This window comes from Suricata suricatta, chromosome 9 (genome assembly GCF_006229205.1).
Source record: "Suricata suricatta isolate VVHF042 chromosome 9, meerkat_22Aug2017_6uvM2_HiC, whole genome shotgun sequence".
Classification (NCBI taxonomy): Eukaryota; Metazoa; Chordata; class Mammalia; order Carnivora; family Herpestidae; genus Suricata; species Suricata suricatta.
The window spans coordinates 89,714,210-89,735,001 of NC_043708.1; the positions used below are offsets into that span (position 1 = coordinate 89,714,210).

Consider the following 20,792-nt stretch of genomic DNA (forward strand, 5'->3'; position numbering starts at 1 on the left):
CTTTCATTAGGCAGAAAGCTCAGTCTCCTTTAAAAATTTCAGCTGGAGGGGCACCTGGTGGGCTCAGTTGGCAGAATGTGCAACTCTTGATCTTGGGTTTGTGAGTTTGAGCCCCACATTGGGTATTGAGATTACTTAAAAATAAAATCTTAAAAAAAATTCCAGTTGGAGAGCTTTTGATTCATCTGAAAACTTACTATCACTTGAGACATTTTAAGTCAGTGTGTTTCAACCATAGGCCCATCAAAATTCGGCTTTGTGTCTTTCTTATAAATTCTAATGGACGAGAGAGAAGAAGGAGAGGAGAGGAGAAGAGAGAATGAGATCCATAAGTCACAAGATGGAGGTTAAGGTATTATGGTCAGATTTTAACTTATCCAGGGACAGAGTGAGCAGTGCTTTAAGTCTAATGTCATTCATAGTGTATATCAGAAAATTCAGGGCCTCCTAACCTTTCTGGAAAGGCTCCAGGAAAAAAGCCTAAATCAGTTTACTGACACTTTGGGACTATCCTGACGCTGGGGCTGCAGTAGTTTTCTTCATGTTCCCTCTGGGTGCAGTTAAGGAGCCACCTAGTGACTGGGCTGGGAACTGCAGCTACCCTTAGTGCCCTCCCCCCACCTCGCTCTACCGCCCCCACCCCCACTCCCGGAAGCTTGTCACTTCACATATAGAATGAAAGAAATTAGGTTGGCAAACTTCTCCCTAATAGAAATCGCCTTAACAATTCACTTTGCAAGTCTGTCTCCTTGTCCAGAATCATCTTTCATAGAGCCTTAAATTCTTACATTACCTAACAGGATTACCAAGGGGATGCACTGAAATTATATAAACTAAAACACATAAATGCAGGTTTAAAAGTTACTGTTATTGTTTGTGCTAGCCAAACCTTAGGAATAGGTCACAGAAAAGTTTTGTTAAGTGCAAGTCTGTTATAAAATCAGAGATGTCGAGGTAGACAAAATTTGGGAAATACATAATTTCAAACCCTTCATTTTAAGAATGAAGAAACTGAGGCTTAGAGATATAAAGAGAAGGGACTTCATGGGGCTGTTCGACTTTCATTCATTTGTTTATTAACAAATATTGTTCACTGAATTTCTTTTTTCTTTATTTTTTAAAAAATATGTATTGATTTTGAGAGAGAGAGAGAAAGACAGAGAGAGAGGGGGGAGAGAGAGAGAGAGAGAGAGAGAGAGAGATTGATTACAAGCAGAGGAAGGAAAGAGAGGAAGAGAGAGAATCCCAAGCAGGCTCTGTGCTGTCAGCACTGATCCTGATGTGGGGCTCAGTCTCATAAACTATTGAGTTCATGACCTGAGCTGAAACCAAGAGTCAGATGCTTAATCAACTGAGTCACTGGGCTCCCCATTCACTGAATTTCTACTAAGAACTAGGTGCTGAGGAAACCAAGAATGGTTAAGGAACAAGGAGTACTCTGTCCAGAGGAGAGCCGACTCAGAAGCAAGTAACAATGAGTGTGGGAGTGAAGTGGTGCAGCTGTGCAAAGAAGGACTTGCTTGGCTAGACTCACCACAGATACTGTGTACCCTATAAGACAACATGCTTTAAAAAGCACACAGAATAAGCAAATGTGGCATATCAATAATGCTGGGAGCCATTTCTGAAGTAAGGCAGGTTTGCAAGGCCTCCCACCATTAGATGGCGACTGGTGTCTACACCCACTCAACCCTCACTCAATTTCTGCTTGAGCACCAACCCCCAAGGCCTGACTGACTGATATCAGGAGTCACTTGCCTTCTTATGCTAAAAATATGTGAATTGTACCTTATGAAAAAACTTGTTACAGGAGTTTCTTCTTTTGTGATTATAGGAGCAAATATTACATTTCCTGAGAAACCTGTTTTTCTTCCCCTTGAAAAACAGGCTATTGACCCCTGCTCACAAAGAACTAACTTTTGCCTTTACTATGCTAAAAACATTGCCTTGTATTTAAATGCTAAAGATACCTTCCCCATGTGATAAGTATCTAGTCACCTACTTCAATCACTATTGGTAAAGATTATGCATGAGTTTTCTACCAATCTATGTTCTGGGAAACTTTTACATACCAAAGAATTTGCCATCAGAAATCATTATCTAAGGCAATTGCCACTTCTGTTTTGCATCCCATACATATTTTCAATAAATAAAGCTGACTCTCAGGTCAGTGCAGATATGCCTGCCTGGGGAGCAGAAAGAAGCCAAGGCTCTCTCACTCCCTTTTGCCAGCCAACACTGTCCATCCTTCAGGGAACCCTGGACCTGCTGGAGCTGGACTCTGGCACAATACAAAGGAATATTATTTAGTTTTAAAAAGGAAGGAAATTCTGACTCATGCTACAACACAAATAAAACTTGAGGATATTATGCTAAGTGAAATAAGCCAGTCACAGAGGGACAAATACTGTGTGATTCCACTAATATGAGCTATCTAGTCAGATTCACAGAGACAGTAAGTAGAATGGTAGTTTCCATGAGCTGAGGGAGGGTAGATGGGGGAGTCATTGTTTAATGGGGACTGAGTTTCAGTTCAGAAAGATGAGAAAGTTCTGGAGATGGAAGGTGCTAATGGTTGCACAACGTTGTGAATGTACTTAATATTGCTGAACTGTACACTTAAAACTGGTTAAGATGGCTAATTTTATGTTATATATATGTGTGTATATATATATATTAACACATTAAAACAATTACACAGAAAGCATCACCTCCCATAGTCAGAATAGCCAGTATCAAAAAGATAAAAGAGAAGTGCTGGCAAACTTCTGGAGCAAAGAGAACACTTGTGCTCTATTGGTGGGAATGTAAATTGGTGCAGCCATTGTGGAAAACAGTATGGCGGGTCATCAAAAAATTAAAAATAGAAATACCAAATGAGCTGGTAATTCAACAGTTGAGGATTTACCCAAAGAAAATGAAAACACTAATTTGAAAAGATATGTATACTCTATGTTTATAGCAGCATTATTTATAACAGCCAGGATATGGAAGCAGCCTAAGTGTCCATTGATACATGAGTGGATAAAGAAGTTGTGGTATACATATACAATGAAATATTACTCAGCCATAAAAATAACAAAACTTTGCCAGTCTCACTAATATGGATGGATCTATAGGGTATTATGCTAAATGAAATAAGTCACACAGAGAAAGACAGATACCATATAATTTCACTTATATATGGAATTGAAATAAGCAAACAAACAATAGAAGCTGACTCATAAATACAGAGTCTAAACTGGTGTTTCCTAGAGGGATGGACAAAATAGGTGAAGTGCAAATGTCCAGTTTTAAAATAAATAAATCATGAGGATTAAAAGTAGAGCAGAGGGCTTGACAATAAAATTGTAATAATTTTGTATTTTGACAGATGGTAACTCTACTTATCATGGTGAGCATTTGAATAATGTATGGAATTGTCAAATCACTAATGTTCTACATATGAAACTAATAAAACAGTGTAGGTCAATTATACTTCAGTAAAAAAAATAAAATGATAAAAATTTACATTGCACACAAAAAAGAGTACACAGAAAGCAATTAAGAATGAATCAATGATAGCTCCACATGATATGATGGGGAACTCATACAATGTTGAACAAAGGAAGCCAGACACAAAAGGATGCAGACTGTCTGCTTTCTATATCATGTATGTGTTAAAAGTCAGGGTGATGGTCCCCTCTGGGGGAGGCAGAGACAGGACAGCATGGGCCTCCAGGGATCTGGTAATGCTTCTGTTTCTCCATCCAGGATGGAACACTTACTTTGTAAAGATCAATTATACTGTATACATATAATTCGTACAGTTTTCTGTATATATATTTAAACTCAGCTTGTTGTTGCTGATTTGTGGGACGTAGACCATAGACCTGAAGAGGAAGCAGTAGAATAGTAAAGGGACTTAATTCATAGGAGGAAAGGTTGAATATTTTCAGGATGATCAGAGTAGTTTGGAATCTTCAAACATGTGGAAAAGTAGCATGTGGAAGAGGAAGCTTGTTTTGCTTGTTTTACCCAGAGGAATAGAACTTAAAGGTGATGGGTAGAAGGTAGAGGAAGACAGAATTTAGCTCATAAAGGATGCTTCAGTTGCAGGGTTAGAATGGGATCTCTCAGGAGATCACACAGTCAGATGGAATGAGCACTGACTCTGGGCCAACAGAAAGTGGCTTTATCACTTTCTTGGAACTAACTATGTCACTCTCTTGAGTCTCATTCCCACAGTTGTAAACTGGGGCTAGGGCTAAGTGCCTTGTTGGGTTACTTACAGGATTACTGACAATGTATACAGCATGCCTCACACAGGCCTTGGCCCATAAGAAGCACTCAATAAATGGGAAATTTTCACTATTTTTCTATTTTCAGTAGAAAATTAAATAGAAGGTAGATAATACTTCAGTATTGTGTTAGAATATGTATTGAAGTATTGATCCCTTTCAACCCCAAGAGTCTAGGACTCTTTATATCTTTCTTTGTAATTTTCTCAAGGTCACACAGCTAATAGGTTGCAAGACCTTCTGTCCCTGAGGTGTTTTTTTCTAGTGGGCTGCATTGGGCAAGAGAGTTACTAGTAGTAAGTTACTACTAGTAAGTAAGTAACCCTAGCAGGTCTACTTAGATATTTACATCAGCAATAGGCCCTGAGAGATAGGACCCTATTTCTTTAAGTTCTCAGTGTGCTCCGGGAAAGTTCAAAAAGGGGAAAACCTGGGAAGATTGTTCAAGTTGTGGGCTATAAATGGAACAGGTTACAGCTTGAAGATACCATGGATCACGAGATGGGGAGGTAGATGGAATTTTTAAAAAGTGGATTAAAGGGGCACCTGGGTGGCTGAGTCAGTTAAGCATCCAACTTTGGCTCAGGTCATGATCTCACAGTTCTTGAATTCAAGCCCTTTGTTGACCTCTATGTTGACAGCTCAGAGCTTGGAGCCTACTTCAGCTTCTGTGTCTCCCTCTCTCTTTGCCCCTTCCCCACTGATGCTCGTACTCTCTCTCAAAAATAAAAAACATTTAAAAAATGTTTTAAAAAGTAGATTAAAGAAAAAATTGAAGACAAGCTTAACCTGTCTCATCATTTTTCAGGGTCCAGTTCTTACTGGTGGTTAAATTAATAAATCATAAGGTGTAAATAACAGATGCCATTTTGAAAATCAGTTTCTTCTTTTGTAGTCAAAAGTAGTCTACTCAGTCCACAAAGGCAAGAAGAACCTGGGTTAGTTAGCACATTGGGCTGAGTTTTCCCAAAGCCTCTTTCTTCCCCTGACTGTGGGCTTCTTGCAGAAGGAAATGACTTGCTGGATTGGGGCTTCTGAGATTTACTCTAGGCTCCCTGCTGATCTCTGTTGATATTTCTACCTCAGATTTATACCCTGTAAATAAGGAGAGTCCCTGTGACAAGGGACCTGAGGAAACAAACACCTAGCGAAAGCTCTTTGACTTTGGCATTACACACCCTACAGTGATTCTTTGAACTTGCTTATTTTCTATAGCCGCTTGAATGTTATATCTTGGCCCATTCAACTTTCATGTGAAATGAAAAATAAATAGTATGAATTTATCTCACTATAGCTTTGGCCTTAGCCAAAGGAAAGAAATACCAGCAGCTTCTTTTTGCAAGTAGCAACTTATTTTAGCATTTTCCCTCTTCAGACTAAAGCCTTTGGTAGAAACCAACATTACAGCCTAAGCCCACACAAAAACCTCAGATTTTAGTCATAAGTCTCACAAGGATGTTACATCACTTCTTAGTTTACCAAACAGAAACAATGGCACGCTCAAAATGAGTAACTTGAGGGGCCTATAACGAATGAACTACTTAATAAGGTAAACAGGGTTTGGGGGGAAGCAAAAGGGATTGGACAGTATCCCAAGGTTAGCAGCTGCATGCAAAGGAAAGGGAGTACAGTAGTTACCACAGTGGTTCTGTATGCATTGGAATCTCCTGCAGGGCTTGTGAAAACATAGACTGCTGGGCCTTCCCCGGGACTTTTTGCTTTGGTACGTTTGAGGTAGGACAAGGGTATTTGTATTTTTCACACATTCCCTGGTGTTGCTGGTCTGGGGGAAAACTGTGGAAAAGGCAGTTTGGCTTGAGCTATGCCCTCCAACTTGAAGAGACCCAGCAGAGAAGACACCAGAGACTCTAATTCAGGCAGCCACACGCCCTCCCTCCCTCCCTTTGTAGCTCCTCCTCCATGAAACTAAACCAGCAGTCAACAGGAGAGGTAGCCCACTGATGCTCAGAAAGTTCAGCCTCCAGAACATGGATCAGATTAGAGAGTGGATCTGGAGGAGAAAACAGAAAATATCCAGCTCTTCTACTGCAAAATATCTTCCAAGTACCTTCTCCTCACCATTATTTTCCACACTATCTTATATTTCTATTTTACTTTCCAGTGTACATGATATAACATTCATATGCATGATGTAATGTGATTCTCACAGTAACCCTATGCGTTAGGTGGCAATGATATTCATGCTTATTAACAAATAAGGCAGAGGCTCAAAAATGGTAAAGGTTGCACATTTGGTAAGAGCTGGGATTTCAACCCAAGTGTTCTAGGTCCTAATTTGGGGCTCTTGCAACCACTTCACACTTTAGACATGAGCGAATCCAGCAGTGATGCTGGTCTCCACAACAGGCTCTTGGGGAGTTGTAGGTTCATCCCTCACTGCCCCATGTGTAAGGCCCTCAAGCTGCATTCTCTTCTGGGAGAGGTGGCCTCCCTTTGTGACTGGGAAGCTTACCCCTTGCTCCAGGGCATATGGCAAATACAGAAATGCTAGAGTCATTTCTTTGGGCTATTCACAAACTTTTCAGTGGCAGGGTTACTCAAAGTCTTGATTTGGAGGCTCTTACCCCCTCTGTGTTCTCTGTGATTTGAGAAACAGACACATGAATCAGACATATTGAGAGGAAAAGAGTTAGCTGATGGGGATAAGGCCAAAGTGGAGGAGCCACTGTCAGGGTGTACAACCACACTTCCCAATTCTTTACCCTAGACCTTCTGGGGATGTAGGGTGGGTGCACTGAGCATGCTCAGTTCCTTCCCCAGAGCCCCAGTCAGGTAAGTCACTCCCTCCTTGGGGAGAACTGGGAGGGGATAAGCTGAAAGGCAAATGGTCTCCACAATTTTGAAGAAGTGGAAGTTTCTATTTTATGGACCTGGGAGAGGGAGAAAATGGCTTCCCCCAGTAATAACGCCCTTTGAGCATCTTGCTCTTGGCACTAAGAAAGAACAATTGATGTAATTAATTAGGTATTGTATTTTTAAAAATTTGACTTTCCTTAATACATTAGTATGGCCTCGGGCCTCAACATACTCTCATTTCTTTGATATGCTACTTTTGTTTCCTTTAACTAGATTCATTTCTGATCCCTTGATTGTTTTTGACAATACTCTGGACAAAGGCCAACTTGAAAATTGAGAAAGTTCCCATGGTTTCCTTCTGAGAAAATCTCTGCTTATCAAATCTAGAGTCTATTTCTATTTCTTGTCTAGAATCGGGTAGACTATTGGGAAAAGTCCTTACAAAGATTTCCTGGGAACTGGAATTTTAAAACAAGGATTGGGAAATACTCTCCAACTACAGAAGGGCTCTGTTTTTCCCTCTACTTACTTCTCAAGTTCTTTGGGGGAAAAGAAGGTATCATAGGTCAAATCTTTTTACAAGTAAGCTTTACCGGACTGTCCAAATACATGGTATGGATTAGAATTTTGTTTCACTGACTTTGATTTGAAATAGATTAGATACAAGCTGCGCTGTGGAGGATTATCTTAAATAGAGATTTTCATTGCAAAGGTACTTGTAGAGGAGTTTACCTAGTAAACAACACATCTCTTCCAGCTAAGTTTTTACCAGGCTGACTCAGACTGGGGAGCAGGAATGGGAAAATACTGTGGACACAGTCTGCTGGCTAGCGGAAGGCAGAGGAAAAAAAACACAGGCAAAGGTCTGTGTGAAATGTGAATCTGAGTCACGGAGGGAGAGGAAGAAAATAGCATGTGTCATTCTGAAAAAGCTCCTCTTAGGACAGTTTCTTTTGGCTGTAACTGCTGCCTCTCCCCTGGAGAGTCACAGGGCCTCTCTTGGCTCTTCCTGCCACATTTTCAGACTTAAAAGGAAGCCATCTTCAGGCAAATTCCCTCTTCCTCCCAAGAAAGAAAATAAAAGGAGATTGAGGGTCCTGGTTTCTGAAGAACCTGGGTCAGGTTTTGAAATGAACTCAGGAAAGTGCCGTGCCTACAGTGGTTGGGAACAGCCACAGTCACAACTGGGGCTTGCTCCTCTGGTGCCCTCTTGTGTATGAGGGCAGAACCGTGTTCTTTAAAGTGGCCTAAATCCCCACCATTGTAGTACCCAGAACTCTACCCAGAATGTCTCCTTTTCTAGGCCTTGCCTCTCAGCCTGGAGAGTTTCCTGAACAACTTCTGGTCACTCCCAACCCTTCTCTCTTGAAATTTTTCTCTGGTAACCCTCTAGAGCCCCTCATCAATGTATTAAGTTTTCTAAACAAATTCTTTCTCTTTCCATTTTTGCATGCATCGCTGGTCATTAGGTCCCAGAAAGATCCTGTAGGTAGCAAACTGTCAATCAATAACAGACAAGCATTTCTAAAACTCATTTAACAGTTTTACAGTTTTATTGAAATATAATTTACATATTAGAAAATTTACCCATTTTAAGTGTACAGCCAATGATTTTTAGTGAATTTACAGTGCTGTGCAATCACTATTAAAATCACGGTTTAGAACACTTTCAAAAACCCCATGAAGTTCCCTCATGAGTATTTGCAGTCAATCCTTAATTTCACCTCCAATCTCAGGAAGCTACGAGATCTTATTTTTGTCTCTGAAGATCTGCCTATTCTGATATCATATAAATGCACATTTTATAACAAGCTTCTTTCAGTTGGCATAATGTTTTCAAGGTTCATCCATGTTGTAGCATGTATCAACGCTTCATTCCATTTTATAGTTGAAAAATAGTCCATTATATGAACATTATATGTCCATTCATCAATTGATGGACATCTGGGTTGTTTTCAGCTTTGGTTATTACGAATAAACAAACTGCTATGAACATTTTATGTACAAGCCTTAGTGTGAACATCGATTTTCATTTCTTTCAGGTAAATACCTAGTAGTAGAGTTTCCAGGTCATAGGGCAAATCTGTTTACCTTTTCAAAAAACTACTAAGTTGTTTTATAATGTGGTTTTTCCATTTCCCATTCCCACCAGCAATATATAAAGATTTCCCACATCCTCTTCAACACTTGGTATTGTCCATCCCTTTGATTATGGCCCTAGTGGGTGTGTAATGGTAACTTATTGTGGTTTTAATTTGAATTCCCCTAGTGACTAATAATTTTGAGTGTCTTTCCAAGTACTTTTTAGCCATCCATATATCCTCTTTGGCGAAATGTACATTTCCTAATTTTTAGATTGGATTGTTAGTCTTCTCATTGCTAAGTTATAAGAGTCCTCTGTGTATTTTGGATACAACTCCTTTACCAGATATATAGTTTCTAAATACTTTCTTTTGGCCTATGCCTTATCTTTTGAACTTAAGAGTTTCTTTTGAAGCCCCAAAATTGTCACTTTGATGAAGTCCCGTTTATCAGTTTTTTGTGGATTGCACTTTTGAGGTCATATTTAACAACTCTGCCTGGCTCAAGGTCATGAAGAATTTATATTACATTTTCTTCTAGAATTTTTAGTTTTACATTTACATTTAGGTCTAAGATCCATTTTGAGTTAATTTTTGGGGAGTGGTGTGATGTAAAAGTCTGAGTTAACTTTTTTTTGCATATGGATATCAAATTGTACAGTATCATTTGTTGAAAAGATTGTCCTTTCTCTATTGAACTCTCTTGGCGACCTCATTGAAGATGAGCTGACCAGGGTGGCTCAGTCAGTTAAGTGCTCAATTCTTGGTTTCCACTCAGATCATGGTTTCATGGTTTGTAGGATGGAGCCCCAGGTCAGGCTCTGCCCTGACAGCAAGGAGCCTCTTTGGGACTCTCTGCCCCTCCTCTGCTTGTGTGCTCTTTCTCTCTCTCTCTTTCAAAATAATAAACGTTAAAAAGAAAACCAGGGCACCCGAGTGGCTTAGTCGGTTAAGCATCTGGCTTTGGCTCAGGTCATAATCTCTTGGTTCGGATCCTGAGCTTGAGCCCTGTGTTGGGCTCTGTGCTGGCAGCTCAGAGTCTGGAGCCTATCTATTTTTAAATCTATTTTTAAAAAGAGAACCAAATGTAAATTTCTTTTTTTTAATGTTTATTTATTTTTGAGAGAGAGAGAGAGAGAGAGATGGAGTGCAAACAGGGGAGGGGCAGAGAGAGAGGGGACAGAGGATCTGAAGCAGGCTCCAGGCTCCAAACTGTTTGCGGGGCTCTAACTCACAAACTGCCAGATCATGACCTGAGCCAAAGCTGGACACTTAACTGGCCACCCAGCTGCCTCTCATAAGTTTTGTTTCTTAAATTCCCCTATGACTAAAATCATATGGTATTTGTTTCTCTCTGACTGGCTTATTTTCCTTAGCATAATACTCTTTAGCTCCACTCAGGTCATTGCAAATGGCAAGATTTCATTCATTTTTTTTTTAAAGATTTCGTTCTTTTTATGGCTGAATAGTCCATTGCATATAAGTACCACATCTTCTTTATACATTCATCAGTTGACGGACACTTGGGCTGTTTCCATATATCAGCTATTGTAGATATGATATAATAAACATTGGGGTGCATGTATCACTTTATATTAGTATTTTTGTATTCTTTGTGTAAATATCTAGTAGGCAATTGCTGAATCATAGGGTGGTTCTACTTTTAACTTTTAAGGAAACTCCATACTGTTTTCCAGAGTGGCCTCACTAGATTGCATTCTCACCAGCAGTGCGGGAGGGTTCCCCTTTCTTCACATCCTTGCCAACACCTGTTGTTTCTTGTGCCGTTGATATTAGGCATTCTTTTTTTTAATTTTATCTATTTATTTTTGAGAGAGACAGAGCGAGAGAGAGAGAGAACAAGTGAGGGAGGGTCAGAGAAAGAAGGAGACACAGAATCTGAAGCAGACTCCAGGCTCTGAGCTGTCAGTCCACAGCCCGATGCGAGGCTCACACCCATGAACTGTGAGATCATGAACTGAGTTGAAGTCAGACGCTTAACTGACTGAGCCATCTAGGCACCCTGATTTTAGCCATTCTGACAGATGTTAGGTGATATCTCATTGTAGTTTTGATTTGTATTTCTCTGTTAATGAGTGATGTTGAGCATCTTTTCATGTGTCTATTTGCCGTCTGTATGTCTTCTTTGGAAATCTATCTATTCATGTCTCCTGTCCATTTTTAAGTTGGATGATTCATTTTCTGGGTGTTGAGTTTTAGAAGATCTTTATAGATTTTGGATACTAATCCTTTATATGTTATTTGCAAATATCTTCTACCATTCCATAAGTTGCCTTTCAGTTTCATTGATTGTTTTCTTTGCTGTGCAGAAGCTTTTTATTTTGATGAAGTCCCAATAGTTTATTTTTGCTTTTTCCCCCTTGCCTCAGGTGACATATATAGTAAGAAGTTGTTACAAAAGATGTCAAAAACGTTGCTGCCTGTGTTCTCCTCTAAAATTTTAATGGTTTCAGGTCTCACATTTAAGTATTTAATCCATTTTCAATTTATTCTTGTGTATGATGTAAGAAAGTGGTCCAGTTTCATTCTTTTGCATGTTACTGTCCAGCTTTTCCCCAACACCATTAGTTGAAGAGACTGTCTTTTTCCCATTGGATGTTCTTTCTGCTTTGTTGAAAATTAACTATGTAGTTATAGGTTCATTTCTGGGTTTTCTATTCTGTTTCATTGATCTATGTGTCTATTTTTGGGTCAGTACCATGCTTTTTTGATCACTATAGTCTTGTAACATAACTTGAAGTCTGGATTGTGAGGCCTCCAGGAAACCTGGGCATTTCAGATAAAATTCTGTAGCAAATCTGGTTTCTGGTTTTTACCCCTGGTGATAGTTGTTGCAGTTTTTTCCTTTGTTTAGTAACTTGCCTGGACTAAACCTGTAGGTATCTCTGGCTTTTGAGGGAGGGGTCATTCTGTATCTACACAACTTAGTGGTCAACCAAGGATTGATCAGAGGTTGTGCTCAAACCACAGAGACAGTAAGGCTTCCATTCTCTGTATTTGATATACGTGTGGCTTGGAGAGAACTTTCACATTTTAGGCAGTTTTCATATCTGCCTGACTTTTACTTTCCACCAGGCCTGGTGTCTACTTTGTGTGTACATGTAGCCTCTGGTTGGTCAGGGATGGATGGAGAGTCACTACCTATGACTTTCTATTTCTTGATCTCTTTTTATTTTTTTATTACTGGCTAGTCTTTGATCCATTGCTTACCCTAGTCAGGACTGCGGCATCAGGCTAGCAGAAGCCACTGGATTTTTTCACATTTGTCTCCAAACTAAATGAGTTCTCTCCAGCAATTAATCTGTGAGACTTCATGACTTGCTCCACACTGATAGATCACAGTACCAGTCAGACTTACTGGGTAGTGGGGCCTGGAGGAGTAGCCCCAGGGAAAAACAACACAGACATCGTCTATTCCTATCTGGGTTTTTTTTCCCCCCTTTGGTACTCAGTTTATTCTCTGGAGCAAATTGCAAAAAGAAAGAATAATTAACTAAGTCTTGGGTGGAGAAGCACAATTTGTACCGGAAGGAGCTCACATCCCCTTGAAGGCTTTGCGGTTGGATCCAAGGCACTTGAATTAGCAGAGTCAGGGATTCTTCATCCTGATTACACTGTAAAGGAGGACACAATCTCGTCTATTCCTATCTGATACCTGGTACTTTTTAATGAATCGACACTTCTCAATTTGTCGTGTACATATGAGTGATTTCTAAAGCACTGAAATGGATATTTTTGGTAATTTTGCTATATACTTCTTTTCTATTGAAAGGTTTGCTTATCTCCTTTCTTCATCATGTGAGAAGTCCTGCCCTAAAATCCATTTTTATGTTAGATAAACTTGTGTTTATCAAGCAGTTATCTATGAGATGCTAGATTGTTGTTTTGTAAAAAAGAAAATATATTTCATATTTTAACAAGTGTTTAAGAAATGTTGAGCTAAACAAAATTAAATAGGACTTTTTATTATAGGACTTCACAGGGTCATGAATATGCCAAGATACCTGGCACATCTCTAAGAGCCAGGTTGTTGAGTAGAGTCCAAGCAGGCAGCATCTTCCAATGAATTTAGCCACAGAATAGAATACCTTTTACAATGACTATCTATTAACCAGTTAAGAAATACTGGTAAATGCTGGGACAAATGAACTGTTTAGACTTTGGGAGAAATATCAGGGCAGTGGTAGTGGAGATGGTCATCAATGGGTACATCTCCATATTCCCACAGATCATTGTCAGGAGTGGGGAACAAATAACCAGACGTTCTCCTAGCACTCTTTTTTCCCTAATAATTCTTTCTCTGGTTCTGTTTTAATCCCTGACATTTTCAGCTCCCACTAGTTCTATCTCTGAGGCAAACCTATTTATTTTATTTTTAAATTTTTGTTTATATTTTTTATTTTGAGAGAGAGAGAGAGAGAACACAAGCAAGAGAAGGGCAGAGAGAGAGAGTGAGAAAGAGAATCCCAAGCAGGTTCTGCACTAGCATGTGGGGCTCAAACCCATGAACAATGAAATCATGACCTGAGCCCAAACCAACAGTTAGACGCTTAGCCTACTGAGCTACTTAGGCACCTCAAACCCATTTAATCTTCCTGACAGAGAAGGTAGACTTGGGATCTGAATGGACGTCTGAGTTCCTAGTTCTTTGCTTCCTTCCTAAAATGGTTTTAATTTTCATTATGATTATAAAATTATCATTTTTAAAAATTCAGTAAATACCAAAAAGTATAAAGAAAAACATACGGAGTAATCATAATTTCACCATCCTAGGCAACCATCTTTAACATTTGGGTATTTATGTGTCCGGATGTATTTCTATGCTCACCCTTCCCTCCCACACACTCTTCATTTGTGAAATGTAAAATGAGTGCTTATTAAGTGTCAGGCATTGTGACAGGTGCTGGGCAAATGGTGGTGAACACTGGGTCCTTGGACTCAGGGAGTATTCAGTCTAGTGAGGGAGAAAGACATTAAATAAATCTGGTGAATAACTTTATATTTACAAATCGTGATGTGAGGCTGACATATATTTTGGCAAAGACAGACTCAAACTACACACACATGTTTTATAACCTGTTTTCTTCACTCATATCAGTATCTTCCCATGACAATAAATATAGATTCTGTGCTAGAATTGAGAATAAGAAAAACATGCTCCTATTCCTGAGGGTTTGGTTCTAACAGAGAAAAGAGACATATAAATAGATCATTTTAATTCAATTTTAGTAAAGATTGTATAAATATGCAGCAGGGAAGGCTTCACAGGGGAAGTGACTGACTGAGTTCTGTTTTAAAGGAAAACCAGAAGTTTTCTAGTTCAGAGCTGAGGAATACTCCAGGCTTTCGGCAGGTGCACAACACAAGGAGTTAAAAGCATGGCATATTCAGGGAACGGTTGGCTGCTGGATATCGCTAAAACAAAACTGCTAACCTAAGCCTAATAGGAGAAAAGGCTAGAGAGGTGGGTGATGAGAAAGCTATCAAGGCCTATATCCCCCTTGTAAGGAGTTTGGATTTCATCCACCAGTCTAGTCTGAACTGAGAATAACATGATCAGATTTCTGAGATAGAAAGCTCTCTCTAAAGGGTTGGCTGGAAGGAGAAGAAATTGGTGATAGTAGGTGATTAATTAGAAGATTTTTGTAATAATCCCGGACAGAGATGGTGGCAGGGGAAATGGAGCAAATAAGGGGTGTGTGTGAATTAACCATGTTATTAGGGGTAAACAGAGGCAATTTAGCTAGAGTGGGAAATCAGAATGATTGGGACAGCTGACAAGGGCTTTTCAGGGAAAACAATGCCAAATGTTAAACTCAAGAGCCAAGGGGTAAAGAGAGCTAAACGTTGTTTATAGGTTGGGTCTAGGATAGATGCCTGGGAGCCTAGGGGAGGGTCTGGCACAGGTGAGATCCTTGGAGGCTAGGATATTTGTGTGTCCTAGGAACACGGCTTTCATGAGTTCCCAGGCTCATTCCGGGGGCAGTGTTACAACCTTGCAGTAAGTGAGCACGAACAACTGTTGTTTGTCGTGAACAGTCCCATCAAATGAAGGCAGAAATTTTTGGGAAAATTTTACATGAAGGAATGATTCCCTAGAGATACATCTTGAAAAGAAGTGGGTAGAGTTCTCTGTGGGCATGGGGTGGAATCTAAGGCGTTTAAAGTGAAAGCTAATGTTTATGTATCAAATATTTCTGAATTAATAGATGGTAGCAGTTGTTTCTAGGGGAGGGAAGAGGGCGGCTGGGAGATGGGAAGGGAAGAAGATTTTTCTCAGCATAAGGTTTTGCACATTTTGAATTTTGAATGGAGGGAATTTAACATCTATTCAACATAAAAGGTTTTTAAAAGAAAGTTGAAGAAATGCAGAAGACAAACATGTATTACCCCTTCAAAAAAAAAAAAAACCAACAGACATCACATTTATTACCCTTTCACACATAGATATATATTTCCAGGTGAGACAGTCCTGCTTGGAAAGTTTGTGGTAGGGCTGCTGATAGTCTTGTGAGGGATAAGCTAGTTTGCCCCACCGCAGTCTTAGGGCCACTGTACCTCCTTACAATGTACTGAGTCACTTCTCGGCCCTATTTTCAGCTCAATGACAGCCACCTTCCTCCCTGACTAAAAGGAGAGATAGAGGAAATCCGGTTCTAGAAGGTTTAATTTAATAGGTTCAGTCCCTGTCATTCTGAGTGAAATTACCTGGGACTGAGGTAGAGGTAGGGAAAGGAGAACGAAGAGCCCATATTTACAGAAAAAATGGACAGTCTAAAATTACATGTTTAAAAGAGAACATCCATACCCCTTTCATTTCATGGCAGGACTTGGAGCCAGGGTCTCAGAGTAGGGACCCACAGGTGACCTCTTCACTGTGAATGCCATGAAAGTACGGGAACATGCTCCAAGCTCCAAGTCCGGAGTTAGGGCTGCAATTTCAGTCCTATCCCTAGGATGGTGTAACTTTAGCCAAGTGGCTTCCACAGCCTAAATATCAGTATCCTTTTGGTAATATTAGGTGATCACATTTGTGGATGACATCCAAAGTTTCTTCCAATTCCCATACCCTATAATTCTAAATCTTAGCAAGTCCTGTTATACATCTCTGTAGCTTTTCCTACCAGGAATTTCACTTCTGGGCTTTTGACATTTGTTTCTTACCTCTATTATCAACTTTTAGCTTTGCAAGGTTAAACTTAGAGAAGGAATGGTAGGAATTGGTAGGATTCAATGATTTTTGTGCCTGAGTCACACACTGGGTAGAAAGCTCTGGAAGTTCCTCCAGCAACTTTTTCTTCAGAATCGGGTCAGTAGAAGATAATTTTGTCTTTTTATCAAAATTTTCTCTTTTGGACTCTTCTGTCTTCATCTCTTGCAACCATTCATTCTACTGCTAAGCTGTTTTCCTGTTCATTGGCCTATACTCATACATCAATTGATGTGACTGAATTATATAATATATAATATATTATAATAAATATAATAATTATAATAAATATAATAATTACTTCAACAAATAATTGTTGTTGTAGTACCATGTACTAGAGAGTTCTCAAAATTTTTGGTCTTAGGACCTCTTCACAAGCTTGAGTGCTGTCAAGGACCTCCAAATGCTTTTGTTCATATGGACTATATCTATAGATATTTACTAAATTAAAAAGTAAAACTGAGAAAATTTTAAGCTATTAGTTTTAGCAAAAAATGGACCCATTAAATGTTAAAAACATTTTTTAAAAATGACAAACATGTATATACTCAAAACAAAAAAATTCGTGACGGGAGGTTTCACAATTTTGCAAACCTCTTTACTGCCAGGCTTAATATAAAACTAGCTGGATTCTCAACGGCTGCTTCTTTATTTAATCTGTTGCTTTGGGGTTTGTATTAATTTCCTGGGGCTGGTCTAACAAACTACTACAAACCCAACCGCTCAAAACAACAGAAATGTAATTCTTTTACAGTTCTGGAACCAGCAGTTGAACGTCAGTTTCGCTGGGCCGAAACCAAGGTGTGGGCAGAGAAGTGCACCCCCTGGAGGCTCTAGCGGAAAATTCTCTCCCTGCCTCTTGCAGATGCTGGTGGCTGCTAGCATTCCTTAAGTCGAGGCCGCCTCCTTCCAGTCTCTTCCCCTATCTTTCTTTCAACTGCTCTTTCGTATGTGCTGGCATTCGAATCGCCCCGTGCTTCTCTCAGATAAGGATTTTGTGAAGTCATTGAGGCCTCATTGGGATAATCCAGGGTAATCTCTTTATCTTAAGATCTTTAACCTAATCACACGTGCACACGTTTCACTATATAACATTCACCAGTTCCAAGGGTTAGGATGTGGACATTCTCATCTGAGGCTTCTGTTTTTACCCGAAGCAGGGCTGGTGTTCATAAGAAGTGGGGCACGAGCTCACCCAAGTGTCACCACACACAATATTTAAAAGAACTGTACTGAAAGGATGAGCTTTAATAAAATTAAGAACTCTGATTGCTTGATTAAAGATATTCTGAGGTAAACTGCCTCCCCGCCTCCCCCCCATGTGAGTATGTAGAGGTGAAGAGGGCAGTGTGGAGCCTCCGCCTTGATTTGCACCAAAGTACCAGTAGTTTTGCCCAGTATTCTTTTTATACTATTAGTGCAAATATCAGCATAGTTGTTCCAGGAAAAACTATTGATTTTAAAAACTGGTCAATGCTCTATTTTAGCACTGCTTGTGTTTGCTGCTAAGCATTTATATAAAAGATCTTCAAGTGTTAGTTGGTGCTGACGCTGGGTATATTCACGCAAAGCAACCAGTCGAGCTACGTCTATGATTCTGTAATTTTTGTCCATCTCAAAGGCAGTATAGTTCTGCAAATGAGATGTTATCTCTGCCTTGACATTGGCAGCTCAAGTTCTAATTTAGTGAGCTTTAATTTGAAAGTAGCTTGGTCATGATTTCTTTGATTTTTCACCTAACAAGCATTTCCTCAGTAATGTACAGACTTTATTAGTCTCTCAATTATTGTATGCCCCCCCCCTTTTTTTTTCTTTTTTACCAGTGCAATACAATAATTTACCTTGTAAGATGCTTCAGGGGGTTTTTCATTTCTAGTTTGAAAAGTAGTAACAAAAACTCTTTGGCTTTTAAAGAGACTACCATGTTTAAAATATTGAGTTTTGCCTTTTCCTTTCTTATTTACAGTTTCACCCAGATTCTTCCCTTTACCTGAGTCAGAGAATCTTCTGATATGGATGTTAGTATCATCGTTTTCAGCATCCTTAGATGTGGGAAGATTGAAAAAGCAAGTCTTCTAATCTCCCTTTTGTAAGCCAATGAGAGAACCTAAAGTAAAAAAAAAAAAAGGGTATAAACAAAACTTTATTTTAGGATAAAATATTAAATATGCAAAGAATAAGTTTTAAATACAATTTAAACATTTAGAAAATTTTTCAATAAATTAAAACTATTCTTGCAAACCAAGTTGACAAAATGAACTTTTTTTTTTTTGAGCTAGAGAGCAAGGGAGATGGGCAGAGGGAGAGAATCTTAATCAGACACCCCACTCAGCAGAGAGCCTCATCTGGGGTTTCAACCCACTACTCTGGGATCTTGACCTGAGCCAAAATCGAGACGGGTGCTCAACCAACTAGCCACCTAAGCTCCCTGAGAAAATAAACTTTTTTGTGTGTTTCCACATGGGTAAAGGGACAATTTAGGGATTTCAAAGAGCCATTAACAGGATGATTGATGAGGTTACAAAAATTAAGTATAAAGGAACATAGCTTGTAAGAACACACTGGAAGCACTAAGGACTGAGTTAATTTTTGAAAACTCACATATTTATTTCCTACACCTTAGCAGATTCTAGAAAACAGAGGAGTACTCAAGCACATATTTCACCAGTTAACAGAACTGTTAAGTCAACTATCCTCTTGAAAACTTCTCTGTATGTTCCCTAGAGGACGAGAGCGAAAACGGCAAACATTTAGATAATATTAGGCATTCAGTTTCGACTCCGTGGAACCTCTGGAAGGGGTCACAGGCCCTCGGAAGACACCCGAGCATATTTCTGAGAACCACCGTACTAGATTGTGTTCTAGGTAGAAGCTGGGGTGACATCAATAGCTAAAATATCCGCTCCACGCGGAAATATTTATGTAGTGATGAGTTGCCAAGTGAAAAAGAACGGAGGGTTGTGACAGGGCACGGCAGGAACACCGTCCCTTGTCTGCCAGGCCAGGGAGGCCGCTGCGGGAGGGAGACCTTCCAGCTACGACTGTGGAGTCGGATTCGGCCAGGGGCGCGGGCGGGGGTGGCTGCGCGACCACTTCCCCTCCCCGGCTGCCCCCCCACATCCGCGGAGAAGCGGCGTGAACGGGAAGCGGCAGGGACCGAGAGGCCGCGGAAGGAATGCGCAAGACAGTCGCCTGTCATTCGCCACCACCGGCACCGTCGGGGCCGGGGCCCGCGCCGTCCCACCGCTCGGGCGGCCGTGCACGGAGGTGGGCGGACTGCCCGGGTTCCGCAGACTGGGAGCGGAGGCCGATGGGGGCCAGGAATGTGCACCTCACGACGCGGTCTCGCGCGGCGGGGAGGCAGCTAAAGGGAAAAGGAGACCTTGCAGGACGAAGCGTGAGAGGGACCAGCCCCAGCGGCTACCTCAAGAGGACCCAAGGGTGAGACCCGGCGTTGCCATCGAAACCGGACCCTCCGGTCCTTCAGTTCCTGCGCAGTACGTCACTCTCCTCGCGCAAGGTGGGAGAGCCGCGTCGCTCTGCGGACTGTCGCGCCCTCCGGCGGCCTCTGTCGGGAACTACACTGTGCTTGTCCACTCGGGACGCGAATAAAGATTTCTTTTTCAAACAAACAGGAAGTGTCTACGGAGGCCGGGCCGGAGACTGGGCTGGGGCCGGGCATGAAGCCGGGCGGCGGTCGGAACGCGGGTGGCGGCGGCGGCGGTGGCAATGAGCGACATAGTGGAAAAGACGCTGACGGCGCTGCCGGGACTCTTCTTGCAGAACCAGTCGGTTGGCGGGCCAGCGGGAGTCAAGGCGTCCTTCTCCTCGCGGCTGGGCAACCTCGTCCGCGGCATCACCGCGCTAACCTCCAAGCACGTACGTCCTCGCTGGGCCGGCCGCTCAGGGGACCCGGGGGAGGCCCCGGCACTAGGAGGCCCTAGTCCGGCGGGGAGCCTCCCGGGCCGGCCCTCCGGCGGGGCTCATGCACTGCGTGGTTGTCAGCCCGTCCCAGCGTCTGTCTGGAAGCGTCATTTTCCTTCCGGGACTGACAACTGGGAGGCCGAGTTTCCACAGTGGAGCCTGACCACTGAGTCATTATTACTGGAGCAGATCTCTTTAATCTTTGAGTCCCCATGTGTTCCCTTAAGTCGAAGTGGATAAGTACCAATACATATTTCATAGGTTGTTCCGAGAGTTAAATGTGACATCAAGCGAGTGAAAATACCAAGTGCGATGGAAGTGTCAACATTATTTACCTTCTACAAAGTTTCTTTATAGGTTCTTTTCTCCAGTTCTTTCAAGTGCTGGACGTCACACTCCGGGACAGACACTGCCATCTGAACCTGTTGTTGAATGTTTTTGGGGAGGTTGAGGTTCTTA

At 41.1% G+C, this 20,792-nt stretch overlaps 2 protein-coding genes across 5 annotated transcripts in view; one reads left to right on the forward strand and one right to left on the reverse strand.

Moving 5' to 3' along the window:
- The window catches only part of SPPL2A (signal peptide peptidase like 2A), a 174,402-nt gene extending 154,526 nt beyond the window's left edge, over positions 1 to 19,876 (reverse strand). The window contains exons 1-2 of the mRNA XM_029951819.1: positions 19,792 to 19,876; positions 18,400 to 18,516 (exon numbers count right to left, since the gene is read on the reverse strand). Coding sequence (XP_029807679.1) covers positions 18,400 to 18,450 — 51 coding nt within the window. The 5' untranslated portion in view covers positions 18,451 to 18,516; positions 19,792 to 19,876. The remainder of the gene's footprint in view (positions 1 to 18,399; positions 18,517 to 19,791) is intronic.
- Positions 19,877 to 20,050: 174 nt separating this feature from the next.
- Positions 20,051 to 20,792, forward strand: part of AP4E1 (adaptor related protein complex 4 subunit epsilon 1) — a 56,800-nt gene continuing 56,058 nt past the window's right edge. For all 4 annotated transcript variants that reach the window (XM_029951811.1, XM_029951813.1, XM_029951812.1 and 1 more), the window contains exon 1: positions 20,051 to 20,288. In XM_029951811.1, coding sequence (XP_029807671.1) covers positions 20,139 to 20,288 — 150 coding nt within the window. In that variant the 5' untranslated portion in view covers positions 20,051 to 20,138. The remainder of the gene's footprint in view (positions 20,289 to 20,792) is intronic.